Below are 20,894 nucleotides of genomic sequence, written 5' to 3'. Positions count from 1 at the left end.
ACGTAAGAAGGTAGATACAAGGAGGGGGGGAGGGAGGAGGGAGGGAGAGAAAAATGTTTAAAATGCATTTGAGACATGTTATGTTATAAGGTGATCTGTAATGGTATGATAAGATACAACACAGTTGTGATATTTTGACTTTAATAAAATTTATAAATAACAAACAAAAAAAAAAGAAGGTAGATACACACAAAAGGCTCCCAGATTTGAGAGGGCTCAACTTCCATACCATTCTCTGGTGGTCGAATCTGCCCTCAAACAAACTAGGAGCTCCAGGACTCGTACCTCAGTGCTCCCAGGTAGAGAGGTCAGGATACTAGACATTTGGGAGGAAAACCTTTCAGGCCTTGATGCTTGTTGCCCACTGTCCAGTCTTACCAGCTCTAAATGAGCCTTTACTTACAGTCTTTTGTCTGCAGCACACCAGGTCTTGTGGATACTCTCCCACAGGAGCAGGCTGCAGAGCTTCACCGGTTGGCCAGCAAGCAGCTGGAGTGTAGAAAATCTAGCCAGGGGCGCATGTGACTCTTTTTTGATATACCGTATTTTTCGGACTATAAGACGCACCGGACCATAAGACGCACCTAGGTTTTAGAGGAGGGAAATAGGAAAAAAAAATTTTCCTTTTTCCCTCCTCTAAAACCTAGGTGCTCCGGTGCGTCTTGTCTGAGTTTTGGATCGCCGTCCCCTACTTACGCGATGCCATGTTCCCTGGTGGTCTAGTGACGTCGGGGCAGGAAAGAGCCCCCTCTTTCCTGCCCATTGCGCTGCTCTCTGTGCTCCTGACTGCTTCCTGACGGTCTCGGCGAGATTCAAAATGGCCGCCGAGAATCAGGGGTGACATTTTAGAGATGGTGCCATCAGATCATAAGCGACTGGGGATTGCTCCTGCTCACAAACCACTGGACCACCAGTGATACTGATGGTGTGGGGGCCCTTTCAGGAGGGGAACAGCACTGACCCTTCAGTCTCCAACCGAGAGCATTGGGCTGTGGCTTTGAGGCTCAGAGCTCCCAGGCAACTGGAATAAGGTGGCTTGCAAGCATCATTATTACTTTCTACCATGGTAGCCAGCAGCCTGTGGGAGTGTTATATTGCAGGCTTATTTATTTATTTTCAGTACTTAATATACCACAAGTGATCCCTGAGGTGATTATGCGGTTTACAATTTCTATTACAGGTATTTTGCACTGTCCTTAATGGGCTCACAGTCTAAGTTTTATATATTGTACCTGGTTGCTGACCTTCCTTGGTAAAGCATGGTACAGTAAAAGCTCGCCTTTAACCACACCTTGATAACTTCCCCTTCCCTTAATTGATTATCAAAATAAACTTTCAAAGGCTATGACCCAGCAAGCTGAGGTCTTGGCCAGATCTCTTGGAAGATTTTGACCTTGTGGCAATTACATAACAATTTTTAAAACTTTTTTTTTTCATGTCGTATTTCATAAGAAATTAATCTTAAATTTTGTTTCTTACATGGTATAATTGCAGTAGCTAATGTATATTTTTAATGTGGTTTTTTTTTTTTTTTTTTTTTTTGCATTTTGACCTCTTTGAACCACTAACCTAAATGTTGGTTCTTTTTCCTCCCCCTGTCTTTACAGGAGCAGAATGTGGGATAAATGCTGAAGTAGAAAAACATCTGGAAATGGGCAAAAAGTTATTAGCAGCTGGACAGTTAGCAGATGCCCTGTCACATTTTCATTCTGCTGTAGGTGTGTGTTAACCTAATCAAACGAATTTTTCAAGTGGCTACCTTGTGTGTCTTTTTAACAAAATGTAAGATGGAGTTGTAATGTTAACTGATAAGGTAGAGCTGGAATGTTTGGTGACACTGAGATACAGTTCTGCTTAAGAAAGAAGGTGAGAACATATTCTGGTATGTTTTGAATACTAATTTGTTCTTCAAATGGTAGTTGCAACTTTTTATTATTTTTGGTTTCTCACCGACAGCTGATTAAATGGGACTAACAAAAGTAGTTTAACAGCAGTAGTAGAAGGTAAAAAAATTTTTAAATATCAAATTTGTCTCTAATTCCCTTTAAGTCTTTCAGGATAATTCTGTAACAGGGTGCTTATTGTAGGCCTTGGATATGGCTCCTCCTATTCTATGAGGATAAGTATGTGCCTAGTTTTCTTTATAGAATACCATTGCAAATGATGGAAAGTGCACATTAACAGCAAGCAGTCACTTACACCAGGCCTATAGCTGGTGTGAATACCCGATGTTAGCACCTGTGTGTTCTGCCCAAACTCTGCACATGCCAACTGGCAAAATACATGCTGGTCAAATCATGGCATGTACTATTCAGGTAGTCGGTCTCTAAGAGGACATCTGTGTGCATAAGTGCTTAACACATGTGAACGATTAGCTCCTTTCATTTAAAACTACATGGCTCCTTATAGAATTACTCACTCTCTATATACTTATATATAAAAAATAATAAAAATTAATATCTGTGTAATTTTGTGACCTTATCACAAGGTTCTAGGTGGATTCCAATAAAATGAACATTAAAATAACATTTCATAATCAAAATATCTATACTAGTGCTAATACGTTTAATTTTTAGCATTTTACTTAGGTGTGCTAACAAATTTAGTGTTCGCTAAGCACCTTGCAGCCCCTGGGTATACAATGGATTGGGCAGCATTTAGCACACACTAATCATTTGTGCATTTTGGACCCCTAAGACTGTGGTGTAAGACCAGATAGCTAGAATAATTAACAAAGTAAGTTTTGTCTATAAATCAGGTGTATATCCAGGCAGCAACTTTTCCCAGAAATTTTGAAATTTTTGAAAAAAAGTACAAAATAGAGTATACTTCAATATTTTAAACACAGTAACTATAACATCAGAGGATCAAAAGAGCAAAATCGGTATACAATTAGATTATATTATGGATTTTGAGATGCAGTGTCATGAAGATAAGGTTCAAAGAGAGACCAAGTTAAGTGTTTACTAGAAGTTCCTGTTAAAAATATTGCTGTAATACAAATTGCCATTAAAAATGAACATTGAGTAGCCTTGAATTTTTTTCCAGCGAGTCCCAGGGGAGAAGAAACGTTAACTACAGAATTTAATTCCCAGAAAAGAGACAGAAGAAAGGCTAAGGGGGAGATGGGAACTGCAGAATTAAAACGTCAGCAGAGAGAGGTGGGTGAGGTGGGTTCCAAGCCAATCACAGAAGCAGGAGGGCTAGAGCCTCAGTGGGGAGAGCTGGGAGGGAGCACGGGCTTGGCCAGTCAGAGGGAATGGAAGCAGGAGGAAGAGGAGTCAACAGTGCTGTAAAGGAGAGGAGCAGAGCTCAATCTCTGAGAGACTGAAGAGTGCAGAGCTCCTGGCCAGGAGACCTGCAAGCCTGAGAAGGTACAGACCTGTCTTGCTATTTGCCTGTCTTTTGAACTGTGGCCTTAAGACTGACTGTTTGGGAACTATTTGGTCTAAACCAGAATTATTTTGTTTTGTTACTACCTACCAGTAGGAGGATGTTTCCCTGGAAGGAGGAATAGATTCCAGGAGATATGAGGGTGGTGGCAGGCTAGCAAGCCTGGCCTTTTTTTGTTTGTGATTAACTGGAAACTTTTTTTTTTTTTTAAATCAAGCGAACCCTAAGGATTGTTGCCATAGGTATCTTTTTGTTGTTTTGGACCTTGATGTGAACGGCGTAACGCCCTAGGAGGGTCTGGGATGTTTTCACCTCCCCACAGGGGCTCGCCCTGGGGAAAGGCATAAAGGAACTTAAGTCTGGAAGGAGACCTGGACTTGGTGTTGGATTATCAACAGTCACCCTGTGTGCGAGTGCCAGATTCCAGACACAGCAACTATTGGTCATCTGGAGGACATTCACAGCCAGCTACTGTAAAAAGGACTCCAGAGCAAAAGATGCATCACAGTTACCCAACAACCCTTGCTCAATATTGCTAACAATGTCAAGAACCAGATCAAGGACTGATCCCTGTAGCATACCACTAGTAACTTGAGAGAAGAGGCATGATGGTTCCCTGCCGTGGAAAGCAGATTGTGGAGTACCGCAAGGATCATCGCTATCACCGATCCTATTCAACTTAATGATGACCCCACTTGCCAAGTCCTTATCCAGCCATGGCCTTAACCCTTTCATATATGCAGACAATGTCACAATATACATTCCTTACAAAACCAAACTGACAGAAATCACCAATGAAATCAAGCTCGGCCTGAACATCATGGATTCATGGGCAAATGCATTTCAGGTAAAACTCAACAAAGAAAAATTGTCTCATCCTCTCAAACCAACACAGTGCGGACATCCCCACAAGTATCAACACCAACAAAGAAAATGTTCCACTCAATGTGGAAACTCAAACGCGTGAAGCAATTCTTCCCGAGGGAAACATTTTGCAACCTGATACAATCAATGGTACTAAGCCACTTAGATTACTGCAATGGACTTTATGCGGGATGTAAAGAACAAACCTTAAAGAAACTTCAGACCACTCAAAACACGGCAGCTAGGCTTATATTTGGTAAAACGCGATTTGAAAGCGCAAAACCCCTCTGCGAAAAACTACACTGGCTCCCAATCAAAGAACGCATTGCCTTCAAAATCTGCACCCTGGTTCACAAAATCATCTACGGAGAAGCCCCGAGTTACATGACAGACTTGATCGACTTACCAATTAGAAATACATCCGAATCAACACAATCTTATCTAAATCTGCACTACCCGAGCTGCAAAGGACTTAAATACAAAACAACTTACGCATCTAGTTTTTCCTACATAAGCACACAACTGTGAAATGCATTACCAAAAGCCTTGAAAACGATGTACGACCACCTAAAATTCCGGAAATCACTAAAAACCAACCTGTTTAAAAAGGCGTACCCTACCGATCCAACTTAAATGCCTAATCTCTGCAACACAGCCAAACTAAAACATGTAATGGACATAACACATCTCTTCCTTTCTCTGATTCCCTAATGTGACTGTGCCACATGAACTTGATCTTACCACATCACCACCCTGTATTTGTTCACACTGGAGCCTGCAAAGGCCTCTCCGGTACTATGTAAGCCACATTGAGCCTAAAGATAGGTTTGAAAATGTGGGATACAAATGTAACAAATAAATAAAATGGAGAGGGAGCTTGTGTATGAACGGTCAGCAATATTAAATGATAATCCTGAGTCAGGGCCTAAAGAGGAAGAATCAAAAACATGTATTGGGCAAGAATATTTATTTCATTGCAAATTTTTGTGTGTGTTTGTTACTAATATTAAATCTTCAGTAGCAGATAGTGGGAGAGCATTATGGCAATGAGCATTGCATATGTAAATAAATCCTAAATGATTTCAGTTGCATGCAGAAATCGAGAAATACTATGTTTAGTTGCCAAGCATGAAACATGACAGTCTAATATAGCTAGAAGCAGTAAAGTGTACAGATGTTGAATCTGATTTGGCAATCGGATAAGCACTTTGTATTTTTTTTTTCCTTAAAAAAATATATATATTTACATTTTTATCATAGGTGCAATTGAAATGTAAAAGGACTTTTGTTTCGGTGATGTGTACTACTTTGGGTTTTTAATGCATGATTGTTTATTCTAGATGGAGACCCAGAAAATTATATTGCCTTTTACAGACGGGCAACAGTTTATCTAGCCATGGGCAAATCTAAAGCTGCAATTCCTGATTTAAGTAAAGTGATTGAATTGAAGCCAGATTTTACATCAGTAAGTACTGTTTTGCTCTGAAGCACTCACAGTAAATTGGTGGCTTTTCTTTTAACATATTGCCTTCAAATGTATTATGATTTAGCATTTCAAAAGTTCTTTACCTACTAAGTCAACTCAAGATCAGTGGTATCAGCTGCGCTTTTCTTTTTATTATTGGTTTTCTTTTGAGATCAATAGCTGCAGTAAAGGTAGACTTTTTAAAAACAATGTATTCTCTTAGTGGAAGTTCAGACAAATGGATTTGATTAGAAATAAGAGGCTAGAACCTACTGGTATATCTTACAAGGAGTTACTGGTGCAGTATGAATGATGATGCTTTCCTTTCAGAGTCCTGTTTTTTTTAAAAGCATAGTAAATCAGTATTACTTAAACAGTGTTTTCTTTTGTCTTGAGACCGATCTGAGAAGAATACATTTCCCCTGTTGGGTCTCTTTTTGAATTTTTCTTTTCTGGTATTCCTTTTCAGTTCCTAGGAACTTCTTTTTTTTTTTTTTTTTCTTGTCATACAAATACATGAAATGAAGGCTGCTGATAGTTTTCTTCTTGAACATTTTTACTTTAGATTTGGTAGTTTGTGCTGATGTTGCTCCTGTCCTTGGCCTAGCTCCCAGCTCTGCTGGCCATGTTTGCACAGAGTGGTCAAGCCTGGCCTCTCCCAGGTCATGGTCTCGGGACATTAACTGGTTGACCTTGGTTCTGCAGCCCCCAGTTGCACTTCTTAGTGCCACTATGTATGGCTTTCGCTTGGTCCTGAAGGGCCTTGCCCAAGATGTGTGAGTCCCCATCCTCCTTGCCCCTCTTGCCTGTTCGCCAGTGGCGTAGCCAGACTGCCAATTTTGGGTGGGCCTGAACCCAAAGTGGGTGGGCACAAAATTTTCTCTCTACCCCCCCCCCCCCCCCCAGCAAAATTTAGTCACACTCAGATGCATTTGTCACACAGGGTAAAGTGCTGCTTTTCAGTGCATCAGATTTCAGACAATTTATTTAATAGCCTAATCCTTTTCAGTGAGCTTTCAGAGGCCAAAACCTCCTGCCTCAGGTCAGTATAATGCTGTTATGGTATCCTCTCCTGACCTAAGGAAGGAAGTATTGGTCTCTGAAACTTTATTAACACCATATTACTTTATCCTAAATTAAAAATAAAATTATTTTCTTTACCTTTGTTGTATGGCCATTTACTTTTTCTCATTGTGTTGCTCCCAGTCTCTAGATTCTGCTTTCCTTTGTTTTCGCTTAACTCTTCTGCCAGGGTTTCCTGGCCACTTGTCATTTTTCTCTCCTTTTTCTTTGCTTTCTTCAATATTTTTCTGCCTCTCTCTGTGTCCAGATTTAATTCATTCTTACTATCCATTCTTTAATTTCCTTCATCTACTTATGGCTTCATCTTTTTCTCACCCTTTTTCTCCCCATGCCCCTTCCTCTTATTCTCTAATTTTTCACTACTCCCCCTTTCCATGCAGCAGCTCTCCTCTTTCTCTCCCCATCCTTCCAGTGTCTCCCCTCTCTCTCCCCATCCTTCCAATAGTCTCCTCTCTTTCTTTCTGCATCCTTCCATCGTGTCACCTCTTTCTCCCTACCCTTCCATCCAGCATCTTCCCTCATTCTTTCCCCATCCTTCTACCCATCTACCCTCTCTCCTGATCCTTCCATCTAATGTCTCTCTCCCTCCTTCTAACCAGTGTCTATCTCTCTACCCTTTTCTGTTCAGTGTCCCTTCTCTCTCCACATCCTTCCAGTCTGTCCCCGTTTTCTCTGCATCCTTTCATCCATCTCCCCTCTTTCTCTCCCCATCCTTCCATCCAGTGTCTCTCTCCCGATTCAGGCCCACCGGCCACTGCTGCTTTTCCTGATGAGCAGCAGGGCCGGCGCTACAAAAAGAAGCGCTCAGCTGACTGAGCTGAGCGCTAACGCGATGAGAAAAAAATGTTTAAATAAAACGTGGCACCGCAGGCAGCCTCGAAGCATTGGCTGCTGGCTCTGCAGGCTCCTCCCATCTCTTAAGTCACTGCCCCTGCTTCGCTCCAGGGGCAGTGACGTAAGAGACGGGAGGAGCCTGCAGAGCCAGCAGCCAATGCTTCGAGGCTGCCTGCGGTGCCGCGTTTTTTAAAAAACATTTTTTCTCGTCATGTTAGCGTTGGCGCTCAGCTCAGTCAGCTGAGCGCTTTTTCTTTTTGTAGCGCCGGCCCTGCTGCTCATCAGGAAAAGCAGCAGTGGCCGGCAATGGGAGCTGGGGCTGGTGCGGGCCTTGAAGAGTGGGTGGGCGGGCCAGAGCTGAAATTGGGTGGGCCTATGCCCACCCGTACCTACGCCCCTGCTGTTCGCCCTGTTTGGGTGTATTCTCCACAGGCTCCCCCTGTAGTTCCCATGCTATCCAAAAGTGCTCTCTTCAGCAGCACGTATACAAAAAAAAAAAAAAAAAATCAGTTGGCCTAGCTAGCTTCATGCCCTTTGTCAGGGGTTAATGCTGTTGTAAAATACTAGTACAGAATTCCCCTCTAGGTGTACCCAGAGAGCTGGGGACAGAAATGTTGGAGCACTGGGCCAAGTTAAGCAGGGGCAGTTAGGCAGGATAGCGCACATAGGTTAGGGCATGCTGATAGCACTGCTTTGTCACCCTCTTATCTCCATGCATATCTCCCTGTCCCTCATCCACCCAGCTCTCCCTGTCTCTCACCTAACCCACCCTCATCCTGTTAAGACTGTCACTGAAATGCTTTGATGTTTCACTTCTATTTACTGTCATCTATCAACATTGCTTATTTCCGATCTGACAAAGAAGGGCTACCTTCAAATGCTAATCAAAAAAAGTATTATGTTCAATAAAAAAGATATTATCTTATTTTCTTTTCCAAGTTTTATTTTGTTCTATTTCTGTTGATTACCTGTAACAGTGGACTAACATGGCTACCGCATCTCTGTCACTCTTGGGGAAAGTGGTCAGTGCTGTTGGACAATGCTATGGCAGTGGCGTACATAATCAAGCAGGGTGGAACAGGAGTTTGGCAGCGGCTGTAGAGGCGGAGAGTCTTTCAGTGGGCAGACATGCATCTGCAGGGTCTCTCAATGGTCCATATTGTAGGCAAAGACAATGTGCAAACGAACTTTCTGAGGTTTTTTTTTTCTCTCCCTCCCTTTACATCTGCTTGTGGACCCTGGGGGCCTCCTTAGTTCGACTTGATAGCGTCCAGAGCCAAACCGAAGATGGAGTGCTTCTTGGTGGCTGGAGGGACCTAGCCTATCACAAGATAGATGGCATAGTACAGCCATGGACAGTAGTGGACTGGCCAAGTCTTCATCTATGGTCTCTCATTAGTCGCTTATTACGCATCATCCTCATTTTGGTCTTGCTGGTAACATCAGATTGGCCTCTCAGACCTTGTGTGTCTCTGGTGTCTGCTGCTACCTGGAAGGGTCGGGTTCTGCTCCAGTGAGGGCTGGTAGAGATGGAGGATCCAGCTTTTTTTTTTTTTTGGCTTACAGTATGGCTGTTGAGAGGTGACGATTAGATATGTGCATTCATCCCTGGTTTGTCAGGGTCTAGTGTACATGTTTAAATCCTGGTGCATGGTACTGTCCCTATGTACTTGGAGGGCTTAGGTTCCAGAATTGCTTTTGGTTTTCTGCAGCAGGTCCTGGAACATGAGCTCCCTGAGGGTCCAGGTGACTGCATTGTCCAGCTTTCAGAAGGGGAAGGGCATCTGTTGCTTAAAGAGGTCACTCGGAGGAAGTGACGTCACTGAAGCAGATGGCTGCCTAGCGTTTTAGCTCCCGTTCCTCGATACATATAAAAGCTATAAAAAGCCATCACCAACCTCTTTGGAACTTTTTGCAGTGTTCCCCGCTGCTCATCATCGATAACAGAATGAGCAAAGCGTCTTCGGCGCGAGCAAAAGAGCAGGAGAAGTCAGCTGGCGGCGGACCGGCTAAAACCGCGAAGCGCCACGAGGTAATGGCGCCGGTCTCTCCTTCTGACTCTGATTCGGCGCTCTCACTAGCAGAATCGCGGAAACCGCATATCAAAAAAGGAATTTCAGGCGAACTTCGCCAGATTTTGAGCGGTATACAATCGGATATAAATAAATCGAAGGAAGAGATTTTGGACAGAATGGAGTCGCTGAGCTCAGACCTCCGTGAACTGGGGAGCAGAGTTGAGGAGGCAGAATCTAAGCTGGAAGAGCACTCGGAGTCTATACAAGCATTTGAGACTAATCTCCAAACCCTAGATCAAAAATATGTAGATCTAACCTATAAATTGGATGATCTTGAAAATAGGGGACGGAGAAACAACCTTAGATTCCGCGGAGTTCCTGAGGGCGGAGAGACGGAGAATGTTACTCAAATTGTACAGACACTGTGCGCCAGTTTGCTGGGGGCAGATGCAGCAGGGATAAAAATCGAGATCGACAGAGCACACAGATCCCTGGGCCAGCGGCAGGAAAATAGAACACGGGACATCATCACCCGGTTTCATAGGTATGAAACTAAGGAACAATTGCTCAACTGCGCCAGGAAAAAGCCCAATTTGGATTATGGCGGGACCCGTGTATCTGTTTATCAAGACCTATCACAGTTCACCTTGCAACAAAGACGGCTGATGAAGCCAGCTCTGGACATTTTGGCCAAAGAACAGATTGCCTATAGATGGGGCTTCCCTTTTTCTCTCATTTACTCACTCCAGGGTGTTAAGATGAGAGCTACATCGCTGACAGAGGCCTGGAAATCCCTGCACGGGGCAGGCCTGGTACAGACAACCAAACCGCCAGGCGCTCTGGCCCCAGCCACGAAGACAAAGCTTCAAAAGTGGCAGAGGATTCCTGCTACTCCTAAAAGGAATATTCCAAAAAGAAAAGTGGCTGTGGAAGACACTTGAACTTGGCCAGATGAAAACTAGCCGAAACTGTTCTCAGGGTTGGTAATGTTGTAGAGAGTTAAGTAAAATACTCTCTGTTTCAAGTTTGACAATACAATGTACTCAGTTTATTATTGCTATTCTATGCATACTTGAACCTTAACTTTAAAGCCCATAGAGTATATAACAATCATGGATGTGAGGTATAATATGTATAAAGTTGCATAGTTACGAGACGCTAAGAAGAGGGGGAATGTAAGGTGATGGACAATGGGCAGGATTCAATCAAACATGTGGGCGATTAAGAGTGCTCGAGCTGTGCCCGTGCCATTGGTGATGACATAGGATATCGGGGGGGGAGGGGGGGTTGGGGTGCCTGGATGCAGGTGTGTTATTTCCTCATTTCCCACTATTGGGACTTGATCCCTCTAGTCGGTGTTAAACAGGAGGGGATAGGGTGGGTATGGGTAGGGGGAGGGTTATTAAAGGGGGGGGGGAGGGTTAGGATAGGAAGGGAGCACAATTGGTACTGGATAGCACAAAAACATGAAGTGGAGGGTTCCTACTTGGTGGGGGGTAGAACAGCTGGAGTAACAACTTAGGTATGAACACAGACTTAAAAATCTTATCATATAATGTCAAGGGGCTGAACATGCCTCAGAAAAGGCAGAAGTTTTTCAAAGAGATGCAGTTGCTTAGGCCGCATATTATACTACTGCAAGAGACCCATCTCCGCAGGGCACATGAGAGACTGTTAGCCCATCCAGAATACCCAAGTGTCTTCTTTGCCTCCTCTGCCGACGATTCCAGAAAACGTGGGGTGGCAGTTCTGTTTCACAAAACAATCTCGGCCCAAATAAAGAAAATCAGACGGGATTCGGGAGGGCGTTTCTTGCTTCTGCAAATTGTCCTGGGTCAGGTAGATCTCACACTTGCCTCTATTTATGCCCCAAATGAACACCAGGGAACTTTTTACACTAAGGTGAAAAACATACTCGCTACGTTCACCAGGGGTTCCCTGATTATGGGGGGTGATTTTAATGAAGTTATGGATCCTGGGGTGGACAGATCTGGGAGATCACCACAACCGACATCTAGGGATTCATTGGCTTTGTGTTCCTTGGTCCACTCACTAGGCACCCTGGATGTTTGGAGACTGAGTCATATGACAACCAAGGACTATACCTTTTTCTCCCCTGTACATAAGTCATACTCTCGAATCGACTACATTTTTCTGGACGTCACATTAGCAGAGAGGGGCCCGAGAGCAGAAATTGGCAGTATAACAATCTCAGACCATGCCCCAGTATGGGTGGTTTTACCGACTATCAAAGCAGAGGTCAAAGACCAAAGATGGACACTTAACACAGACTTATTACTGGAGGGGGAGGTGGTGGAGGGTTGTAGGAAGGTCCTGAAAGAGTATCTGGAGTTAAATATGGAATCTGGCCCCCCCCCTCAGTGTGGTGTGGGATGCAATGAAGGCAGTCTCAAGAGGTTACTTTATACAGATAGCTAGTAGACGAGCTAGGGTGCGTAGGACCCAGCTGGCACAGTGTTTGGACAAGATAAGGAAACTGGAGGCACAACACAAGTTGGGAGGTTCCCGGGAAGTTTTGGAAGAGTTGCGTGGGCAGAGGCTTCAGCTGGATTCTATTTATTCAGAACAGCTAAGTTGGTTACAATCCAGAAACAAAGTTCGATCTTATGAATTCACTAACAAGGCAGGTAGACTCCTGGCCATAAAGCTGCGTAGGCAAAGAGTGGACCGAACGGTCCCTCACATAAGGGGTTCGAAGGGAGAATTGCTTAACACGTCTGAGGCCATAAGGAGGCGCTTTAGTGAATTCTATCAGAAACTCTATGCACAGGAGAACAATCCACCTGAAAATGCTATTTCGGACTATTTGGCGGAGAGCCAATTGACTTCCCTAACTAGTCAGCAAAGAATAGCTTTAGACGCACCGGTTACCCCAGTCGAGGTACAAAAAGCTATTCAACACTTACCATCCTGCAAGTCGCCAGGTTTGGACGGATTCCCCAACGAATTTTACAAGAAATATAACATTGAATTGTCCCCACTGCTAGCTGATTTATTTAACTTGATAGGGAAGGGAGAGTCTTTTCCCGCAACCATGTTGGAAGCGTGGATTGCGGTATTGCCCAAACCGAATAAAGATCATAAGGAATGTGGATCCTTTCGCCCTATTTCTGTTCTAAATGCTGATGTCAAGATCCTAGCTAAAGTTTTGGCCAATAGGCTGGCACCCTTGCTCCCAGCGGTTATCCATCCTGATCAGGTGGGATTTGTCCCTTATAGAAAAGCTACTGACAACACTAGGAGAGTGGTTGATTTAATATATTTGGCTAAGAAAATGAAGAGACCTCTATGCCTCCTTAGCTTGGATGCAGAAAAGGCATTCGATAGGGTGCATTGGCCATTCATGTACAGGGTAATGGATACCTTTGGAATAGGACCACAGTTTTGTAAATGGATACAAGCATTCTATAGCTCTCCTAAAGCTTGTATTCGGGTGAACGGGGGTAATTCGGGGATGATACCCTTGCATAGAGGCACTAGACAGGGTTGCCCTCTGTCTCCCCTATTATTTGCTATGGTTATGGAACCATTTGCAACCCGGCTAAGAAATAATCCAAACATATCAGGACTAACTATGGGTGGGAGAACTCATAAACTAGCCCTTTTCGCGGACGATGTCCTGTTATTTGTCACTAATCCCCTGTCCACTTTCCCCGAGCTTCTGCGGGAGATAGATGAATACTCGACCATGTCGGGATTTAAAGTTAATATGTCCAAGTCTGAGGTTTTGAACATAACCCTCCCGACGGAGCTCAGGGACTCACTGAAGACCTCCTATGCATTTAGATGGGCAGAAAAGAGCATTCGTTACCTGGGGGTTAACTTGACAGCAGACCTCTCTGATCTTTTCTCGGCCAACTATAAAGGTTTGGCAGAGGCTCTCATAGAAGACCTGGGTAAATGGGGTGACATTGCCCTTTCGTGGTTTGGTCGAATAGCAGCAGTAAAGATGAACGTTTTGCCACGCCTATTATACTTATTTCAGGCTCTCCCAATTAATATGCCACGAAGATTTTTATCATCACTACAGGACCGTATAATGCGTTTTATTTGGGCAGGGAAGCGTCCACGTCTGGCACGCACGGTTCTGTATCAGGGCAGGGATAGGGGAGGGCTGGGTGTACCCAATTTGGCCTGGTACTACAGAGCAGTTCAGGCACGAGCAGCAGTGGAATGGTTCCAAGACTACCCAGACAGGCAGTGGGTACAGCTTGAACAATACACCCTGGGCGACAGGTCACTGGGGGCCCTCATGTGGATCCCGGGTTCATTTAGGTCTCTGGAGAATGGACTATGCCCATCAATATACGTCACCCTTTCCAATTGGGACAGCATGTTCCTACATCGCCGCACAACGCTATCCCGTCTGTCCCCCATAGCCTACAACCCATTGTTTTATCCTGGAACGACAAAAGGAGTATTCACAAGATGGTTCTCTGGGGGCCTACGAATGTGGGGTCAGCTATTTGATGGAGAGAAACTGTTGTCCTATCCTGCAGCTCTTGAAAGATTCCCGATAGTGGGGTCAGATAGATACTCATACCTTCAGCTAGCCTCCTTTCTTAAGACAAGTGCAGTTCGGGAGGTCATGGCAAGGGAACAAACTGCGCTGGAGCTTATTTGTGACGGCCCACCCACTACGGCTGGGGTGATCTCTCGCCTCTACCGTATTATTAATAGATATCCCCCGAGCTACACGCTCCACAGGAAGAGTTGGCAGAGGGAGCTGGGTATGGTAATTGAGGAAGCAACCTGGGAGAGGATGGAGCGGGCGGTCATGAGGGTGTCGTCTCATGTGCCCTTTAAGGAAAATGCTGTGAAGATATTGTACCGTTGGTACTTGACGCCTGAACGTCTACAGCATATCTATCCTGCATTGTCAGGGCTGTGCTGGAGGGGTTGTGGAGTAAGGGGCACAGCTGGTCATATCTGGTGGACCTGTAAGAAGGTCAGGGCCTATTGGAGATCGATTCATTGCAGGTTACAACGGTGGACGGGCAGTCCACTGCCATGGAGTCCAACTTTCTTTCTATTTCTTGGGGGGGGCGGTGAACCTTCCCAGTGTTCAGCATAAATTTGTGGGACAAGCCATAACCGCAGCAAGAGTAATAATTGCCGCATACTGGAAGCGGCCGGTGACACCGCCTATCACTAGATGGGTCCAGAAATTGAGACACACTTGTGAAATGGAAAGGCTTCTAGCGGAGAGGCGTAACCAATTAGACAGATGGCATCAGATCTGGGACCCTTTTCTTCTTCATGTATAATGTGACCAAAGTGTTTGTTAAGGTTGTGCTGGACGGGTGGGAGGGACGGGGAGGGAGGGTGGGAAGGGTATACCTGTGTTAAGAGAGGTTAAGAATAAGGGATTAGTAACATAAATGAAAACACTGGAAAAGTGAAGTTTTGAAATCACAAGTCTGATTACTTTATTTGCCATTTCAATATAACAAGAATATTGTATTCTTTTCTTTTTCTCCTTTTGATATACAAAGAAATTGTTGTTGTGTTCTATGTTGCATAATCGTGACTTGTGGAAAACATTCTGGCTTACTTAAAAGGCCTGTAACACGACTTGCATAATGTATTATGTATCAGACGTTTTGTAACATTTATCAATAAAGACTTCTAAAAATTAAAAAAAAAAGAGGTCACTCGGTTTCTGGAGGGGGTAGTACATCTGCACCCCCTCTTTCTTATTCCTTTCCTTCCTGGGGCCTCAATATGGTCCTCCGGGCACTGTTGAGGCTCCATTTTAGCCCATGTGCTTGGCTTCCAGCAAGGATCTAACCCTCAAGATGGTATTTTTGGTGGCCATCACCTCTGCTAGGAGGGTTTCTGAATTGCAGGCCATGTTGTCGCCGTTCCATATGAATCAGGAGGGTTGTTTGTCCTCCATGGTGGCACAGGGATTGCCGTCGGAGGTTTCACAAACTGGATGTCTGGAGGATGCTACTCGAGTAACTCTGAGACTAACAAGTTTCGTCTCTCGGACCACCTCTTTGTACTTTTTCCATGGCCCTCAGAAGGGCCAGGTGGCGTCTCTGGCTTCCATTGCAAAGTCGATTAAGGTGGTTATTGAGTCCACTTACATCAGCAAGAATCATCCAGTGCCTCGGGGGCTCAAAGCACATTCTGCTAGGGCTCAGCTCGTTTCCTGGGAAGAGGCCCAGACTGTTTCCCCTGAGGAGATCTGCAGATAACTTGGTTGTCACTTCATTTGTTTTCTAAGCACTACAGGTTGGACGTTCTGGTCACAGCCTGCTCAGACTTTGGCAGAGCTGTCATTTGGAAGCCTTATCTTCCCCCACTCAATAGATCTGCTTTGGTACATCTCATTGGTTCAGAACAATGGAGCTGATTCTAAGAAAGGAGAAATTGTCTTAACTGAGTTCTGTTCTTTAGTCAGTGACAGTGTTCTGAAGTCCTGCCCTTAGAAGACCTTGGTCCCAGGGTTCTGGGTGTGCTCTTTGCTTCCTTTTCAGTGCTTGGGGGGGGGGGGGGGGGAGAAAATATTTATGATTGGCAGCCATACAGGTTCTCGTGATATGGCTGTATCCTGGTATATGCAGGGTAGCAAGTGCTAGTCTGTGATATTTTGCTTCCTTGATTGTCATTGTAGCTGCAGTGGTTGATGGGGCATGGGTGCATTTAGAAAGGGGCCTTCTGTTGCTTGGACAGATGCATACTGGATTGTTCCAGGGAGAACCTCTGCTTATGCTGGTGATGTCACTGGCAAAATTCAGTTTTCTCTAACTCCATCTGCTGGTAGGAAGGGATAATACCCATTGACTCAGAACAGAAAAAGAAAATTGTCAGGAAAGACATAATTTCTCTTTAAATTAGTCCCCTTTGTTTTCTGTTACACTCACCTGTCCCATTTCTGCTTATACCGTATGCTGTCTATTAAGATGTTTTATTGCATATTATATAACATATAAGTAGCATACTGTGTACTGTTTGAATGTGTTTACTACTGAATTGTCTATTGCCTATGTTTAACTTATTCTTGCTGTACTCTACCTTGGGTGAATTTATTTAAAAAGCAATAAATCCTAATAAATTGTGCTAAAATACAGTCCATCCTAAAAGGGTTCACAAACTTATTTTAAGCACTGTACTTCTGTGCAAGGCAAAGTTTAAACTCTTACTTAGCCCTTTTAATTTTCTATTTCTTTGCAGGCAAGATTGCAAAGAGGGCATTTATTACTTAAACAAGGAAAACTAGATGAAGCAGAAGAGGACTTCAAGAATGTGGTAAGGTGAAAGAACTTAATGCACATTTTTACATGTTCTAAACCCCTTTTTTAAATCACTTTCTACTCCAAGCACTACTTGTTCCTTTGTTCTTTCATCCTCTCTGTGCGTAGAGAGGTAGACGGGGCAAGTTTTGGTCTACAACTTATGGGAACGGAATTTATCACCTTCTCTTAATGGGTCTAATGTTCTGGACTCTTGCCGGTGTTGATGTAGCTAACAGATCTTGGGTAGGGAAGGAGAGGGAGAACATAAGAATAGTCATACTGGGTTAGATCAATGGTCCATCCAGTCTGGTATTCTTTTTTTCAACAGTGGCCAATTCAGGTCACAAATACCTGGCAGAACCCCAAATGGTAGCAACATTTCATGCTACTAATCCCAGGGGTAGTAGATTATGGACTTTTTCTCCAGGAACTTGTCCAAATGTTTTTTAAATCCAGATATGCTAATCCAGATATGCTAATCACTGTTACCACATCCTCTAGCAATGAGTTCCAAAGCTTAAATATTCGTTGAGTGAAAATATTTGTTTTTAAAGTATTTTCATGTAACTTCATAGAGTGTCTTTGCACTTTTTTGAAAGAATAAAAAATCTGTTCACTTTTACCCTTTCTACACCACTCAGAGTTTTGTAGACTTCAGTCTCCCCTTAGCCATCTCTTTTCCAAGCTGAAGAGCCCTAACCTCTGTAGCCTTTCCTCATATGAGAGAAATTCCATTGTCTTTATCAATTTGGTTGCTCTTCTTTGGACCATTTCTAATTCCGCTATATCTTTTTTGAGATGGCGACCAGAACTGAACACAATACTCCATACCATGGAGCGATAGAGGTATTATAGTATTGTTGGTCTTATTTACTATCCCTTTCTTAATAATTCCTAGCATCCTGTTTGCTTTTTTGGCTACTGTTCCCCCCCCCCCCCCCCCCCCTCCACGTTGGGCAGAAGATTTCAGCATACCATCTACAATGATACTTAGATCTTTTTCTTGGGTTCTGACTCCCAAGGTGGACCCTAATATCGGTTAACTATGATTCAGATTATTTTTCCCAATGTGCTTTGCATTTGTCTACATTAAACTTCATCTGCCATTGGGTTGCCCAGCATTCCAGTTAAGGTCTTCCTACAAACTTTCAGTCTGCATGTGTTTTCACAACTTTGAATGGTTTTGTGTCATCTGCAGATTTAATCACCTCACTTGTTCTGATTTCCAGATTATTTATAAATATGATAAATAGCACATCCCAGTACGGATCCCTGTGGCACTCCACTATTCACCCTCTTCCATTAAGAAACAAGGCCATTTAAACCTACCCTCTGTTTTCTGTCCAATAACCTATTCCATATCATCAAGCTGATCAATCCATAGACTGGTGGGTTGTGTCCATCTACCAGCAGGTGGAGATAGAGAGCAAACTTTTGCCTCCCTATATGTGGTCATGTGCTGCCGGAAACTCCTCAGTATGTTCTCTATCTCAGCAGGTGGTGGTCACACACAGCAGCAGCTCTGGCTAGGCCTCCAAGCCTAATATTTAGGTTTTGTTGAGTGCCTGGGGTTGAGGGCTCTTTTGAGCAAGTGCAAACCTGGTGGTGCCAGGTCCCTCCTTTTCTCCCCCCTCCCGCTGGCTCCGTTTAAAAAAAAAAAAAAAAAAAAAAAAAATTTTTAAACGTCCTTAAAGGCGTTTAATTCGACGTTTCTTTAAACGTTCATTGCAGCTACTCACTGGGACACCAGTTCGTTACAGCTCGGAGCGGCAAGCAGGTAATTTTACCTTTTTATAGCGGGCAGGGGGTTCCCCGATTCTTCTCCTCGTGGCAATGGCGTCGGAGGGCGAGGGCGCAAAGGGTCGCTCCCCGGATCGCTGGAGCGCTTCTAGAGGGGATGCGGGGGTTTTACAACCTGATTCGCCCTTGATGGGTGATAGTTTAGTGACCGATGAATGTCCCGGTCGTTCCTCCGGCGTGGCGGTTTTTTCCCGCCATAAACGCCCATCCCCCGCTCCTCGCCTCCGCCATCTTGGCCGGCCACGCGGCTCGGACGGCTTCTTCGGGGCCGCCCTTGAGGTTGGAGACATTAATGCCATGAACACCCTTAATTTGGGCGACGGCACAAAAGCGGCTAAAGTTAAGCGCCGTTCTTCCCGCGCGGCTCCTTCACGGAGTTTCGCGCCGGACGCCATTTTGGATGCGCAGCATGTCTCTCCCCCGCTATTGCGAGCGCCGGTTGAGAGTGCGTCTAGGGCTGTTGCCCAGGCTGCGGAAGTGCACAGTCTGGGGGGTTTCTCCCCCGAGTTTGTTTTGCTGCTGCATCAGGCTTTCCTCATGCAAAACGCTGCCCCTGCTCCCTCTTCGGATAAAGAGGTTGAGGTTCCCAGAGGTAAACGCCCTCGGGTTGTTTTCCAGGCCTTGGAGGACTTTTGTCTCCTCCGATGTAGATGAGGGCAGCGTGTCTGAGGTCTCCCAACGATCCTTTGCGGATTCCTTGGAGGAGATAGATCCCCGCTCGGATGGAGCGGATGACCCCTCTGCAGCGCGGCTTTTTAGCCCAGAGGATTTGCCCAACCTGTTGTTACAGGCCATGGACACTTTGAAGATTTCCTCTCCGGAGGACGTCTCTCCCTCAGCCCCTCTTGGCTCTGCCATTATGCTGGGGACGAAGCGCCCGCCTAGAACCTTCCACGTGCATGATGCCATGCACACCTTAATTGCGGCTCAATGGGATGTCCCGGAAACGAGCCTTAAAGTGGCTAGGGCTATGTCCCGCCTCTATCCTTTGGCTGTGAGTGAACGTGAGGCCTATCTTTGGCCTACCGTGGATTCTTTAATCACTGCGGTGACTAAGAAAACGGCGTTGCCGGTGGAAGGTGGCACGGCCCTAAAGGACGCCCAAGACAGAAGATTGGAGGCAGCCTTAAGGTCGTCCTTTGAGGCAGCTGCTTTAAGTTTGCAGGCCTCAGTTTGCGGCTCCTATGTGGCCAGGGCGTGCCTGACTATGGTGCAGCGGGCTTCCCCCTCGGATCATTCCTTGAGGGCTGATTGGCCGGCCCTGGAATCGGGCTTAGCCTATTTGGCAGACTTGCTGTATGATGTCTGGAGAGCCTCAGCTAAAGGCATGGCTCAGACAGTCTCTGCGCGGCGGTGGCTTTGGCTGAAACATTGGTCTGCTGACCACGCCTCTAAATCCCGCCTGGCTAGATTGCCTTTTAAAGGCAAGCTGCTCTTTGGGGTCGAGCTGGACAAAATCGTGACCGATCTCGGCACGTCTAAGGGCAAGAAATTACCAGAGGTCAGGGCTCGGGTTAGTACTCGTCCCGATACCTCCAGAGGACGGTTGCAGGAAGCCCATCGGTACCGCCCGGGCAAGTCGGGTTCCTCTGCCCCCTCTTCCTTCAAGAGGAATTTCTCCCCCAAGCAGCATTCCTTTCGCAGAGACCGCCGTCCCGGAGGTGCTCCCTCCGGTCCTCCCCCAGGGTCTCGTACCCAATGACGGGGCCTTGGTCCACGCCCCAGTGCAGATTGGAGGACGGCTGTCCTCGTTTCTGGGCGAGTGGACCACTATAACTTCAGACGCGTGGGTGCTGGAAGTCATCAGAGACGGCTACAAGCTAGAGTTCTGCCAACCCTTAAGAGACGGGTTTGTACTCTCTCCCTGCAAGTCTCCGGTCAAGCTGTGGTAGTGCAGCAGACCTTGGACAACCTGATCCGCCGGGGTGCGGTCGTTCCGGTGCCAAAAAATCAGATTGGCAAGGGACGTTACTCCATTTACTTTGTGGTTCCAAAGAAAGGAGGTTCTGTCCGGCCTATCCTCGACCTCAAAGGGGTCAATCGGGCCTGGAAAGTGAGGCACTTTCGCATGGAGACTCTCCGCTCTGTTATAGCGGCAGTGAAGGCAGGAGAGTTCTTGGCTTCCTTGGACATCAAGGAAGCGTACCTGCATATTCCCATCTGGCCTCCTCTCCA

The 20,894-nt window shown here is 45.3% G+C and overlaps 1 protein-coding gene across 1 annotated transcript in view; it reads left to right on the top strand.

The window, feature by feature from the left end:
- The window catches only part of DNAJC3 (DnaJ heat shock protein family (Hsp40) member C3), a 114,508-nt gene that overhangs the window by 29,438 nt on the left and 64,176 nt on the right, over nucleotides 1–20,894 (top strand). Inside the window, exons 2-4 of the mRNA XM_030201371.1 lie at nucleotides 1,608–1,718; nucleotides 5,598–5,722; nucleotides 16,858–16,932. Of these exons, the coding sequence (XP_030057231.1) occupies nucleotides 1,608–1,718; nucleotides 5,598–5,722; nucleotides 16,858–16,932 (311 nt within the window). The remainder of the gene's footprint in view (nucleotides 1–1,607; nucleotides 1,719–5,597; nucleotides 5,723–16,857; nucleotides 16,933–20,894) is intronic.

Source organism: Microcaecilia unicolor, chromosome 4, assembly GCF_901765095.1.
Source record: "Microcaecilia unicolor chromosome 4, aMicUni1.1, whole genome shotgun sequence".
NCBI classification, from domain to species: domain Eukaryota; kingdom Metazoa; phylum Chordata; class Amphibia; order Gymnophiona; family Siphonopidae; genus Microcaecilia; species Microcaecilia unicolor.
Note: the sequence above shows the minus strand (reverse complement) of the source record. Positions and strands in the feature narration are given on the sequence as shown.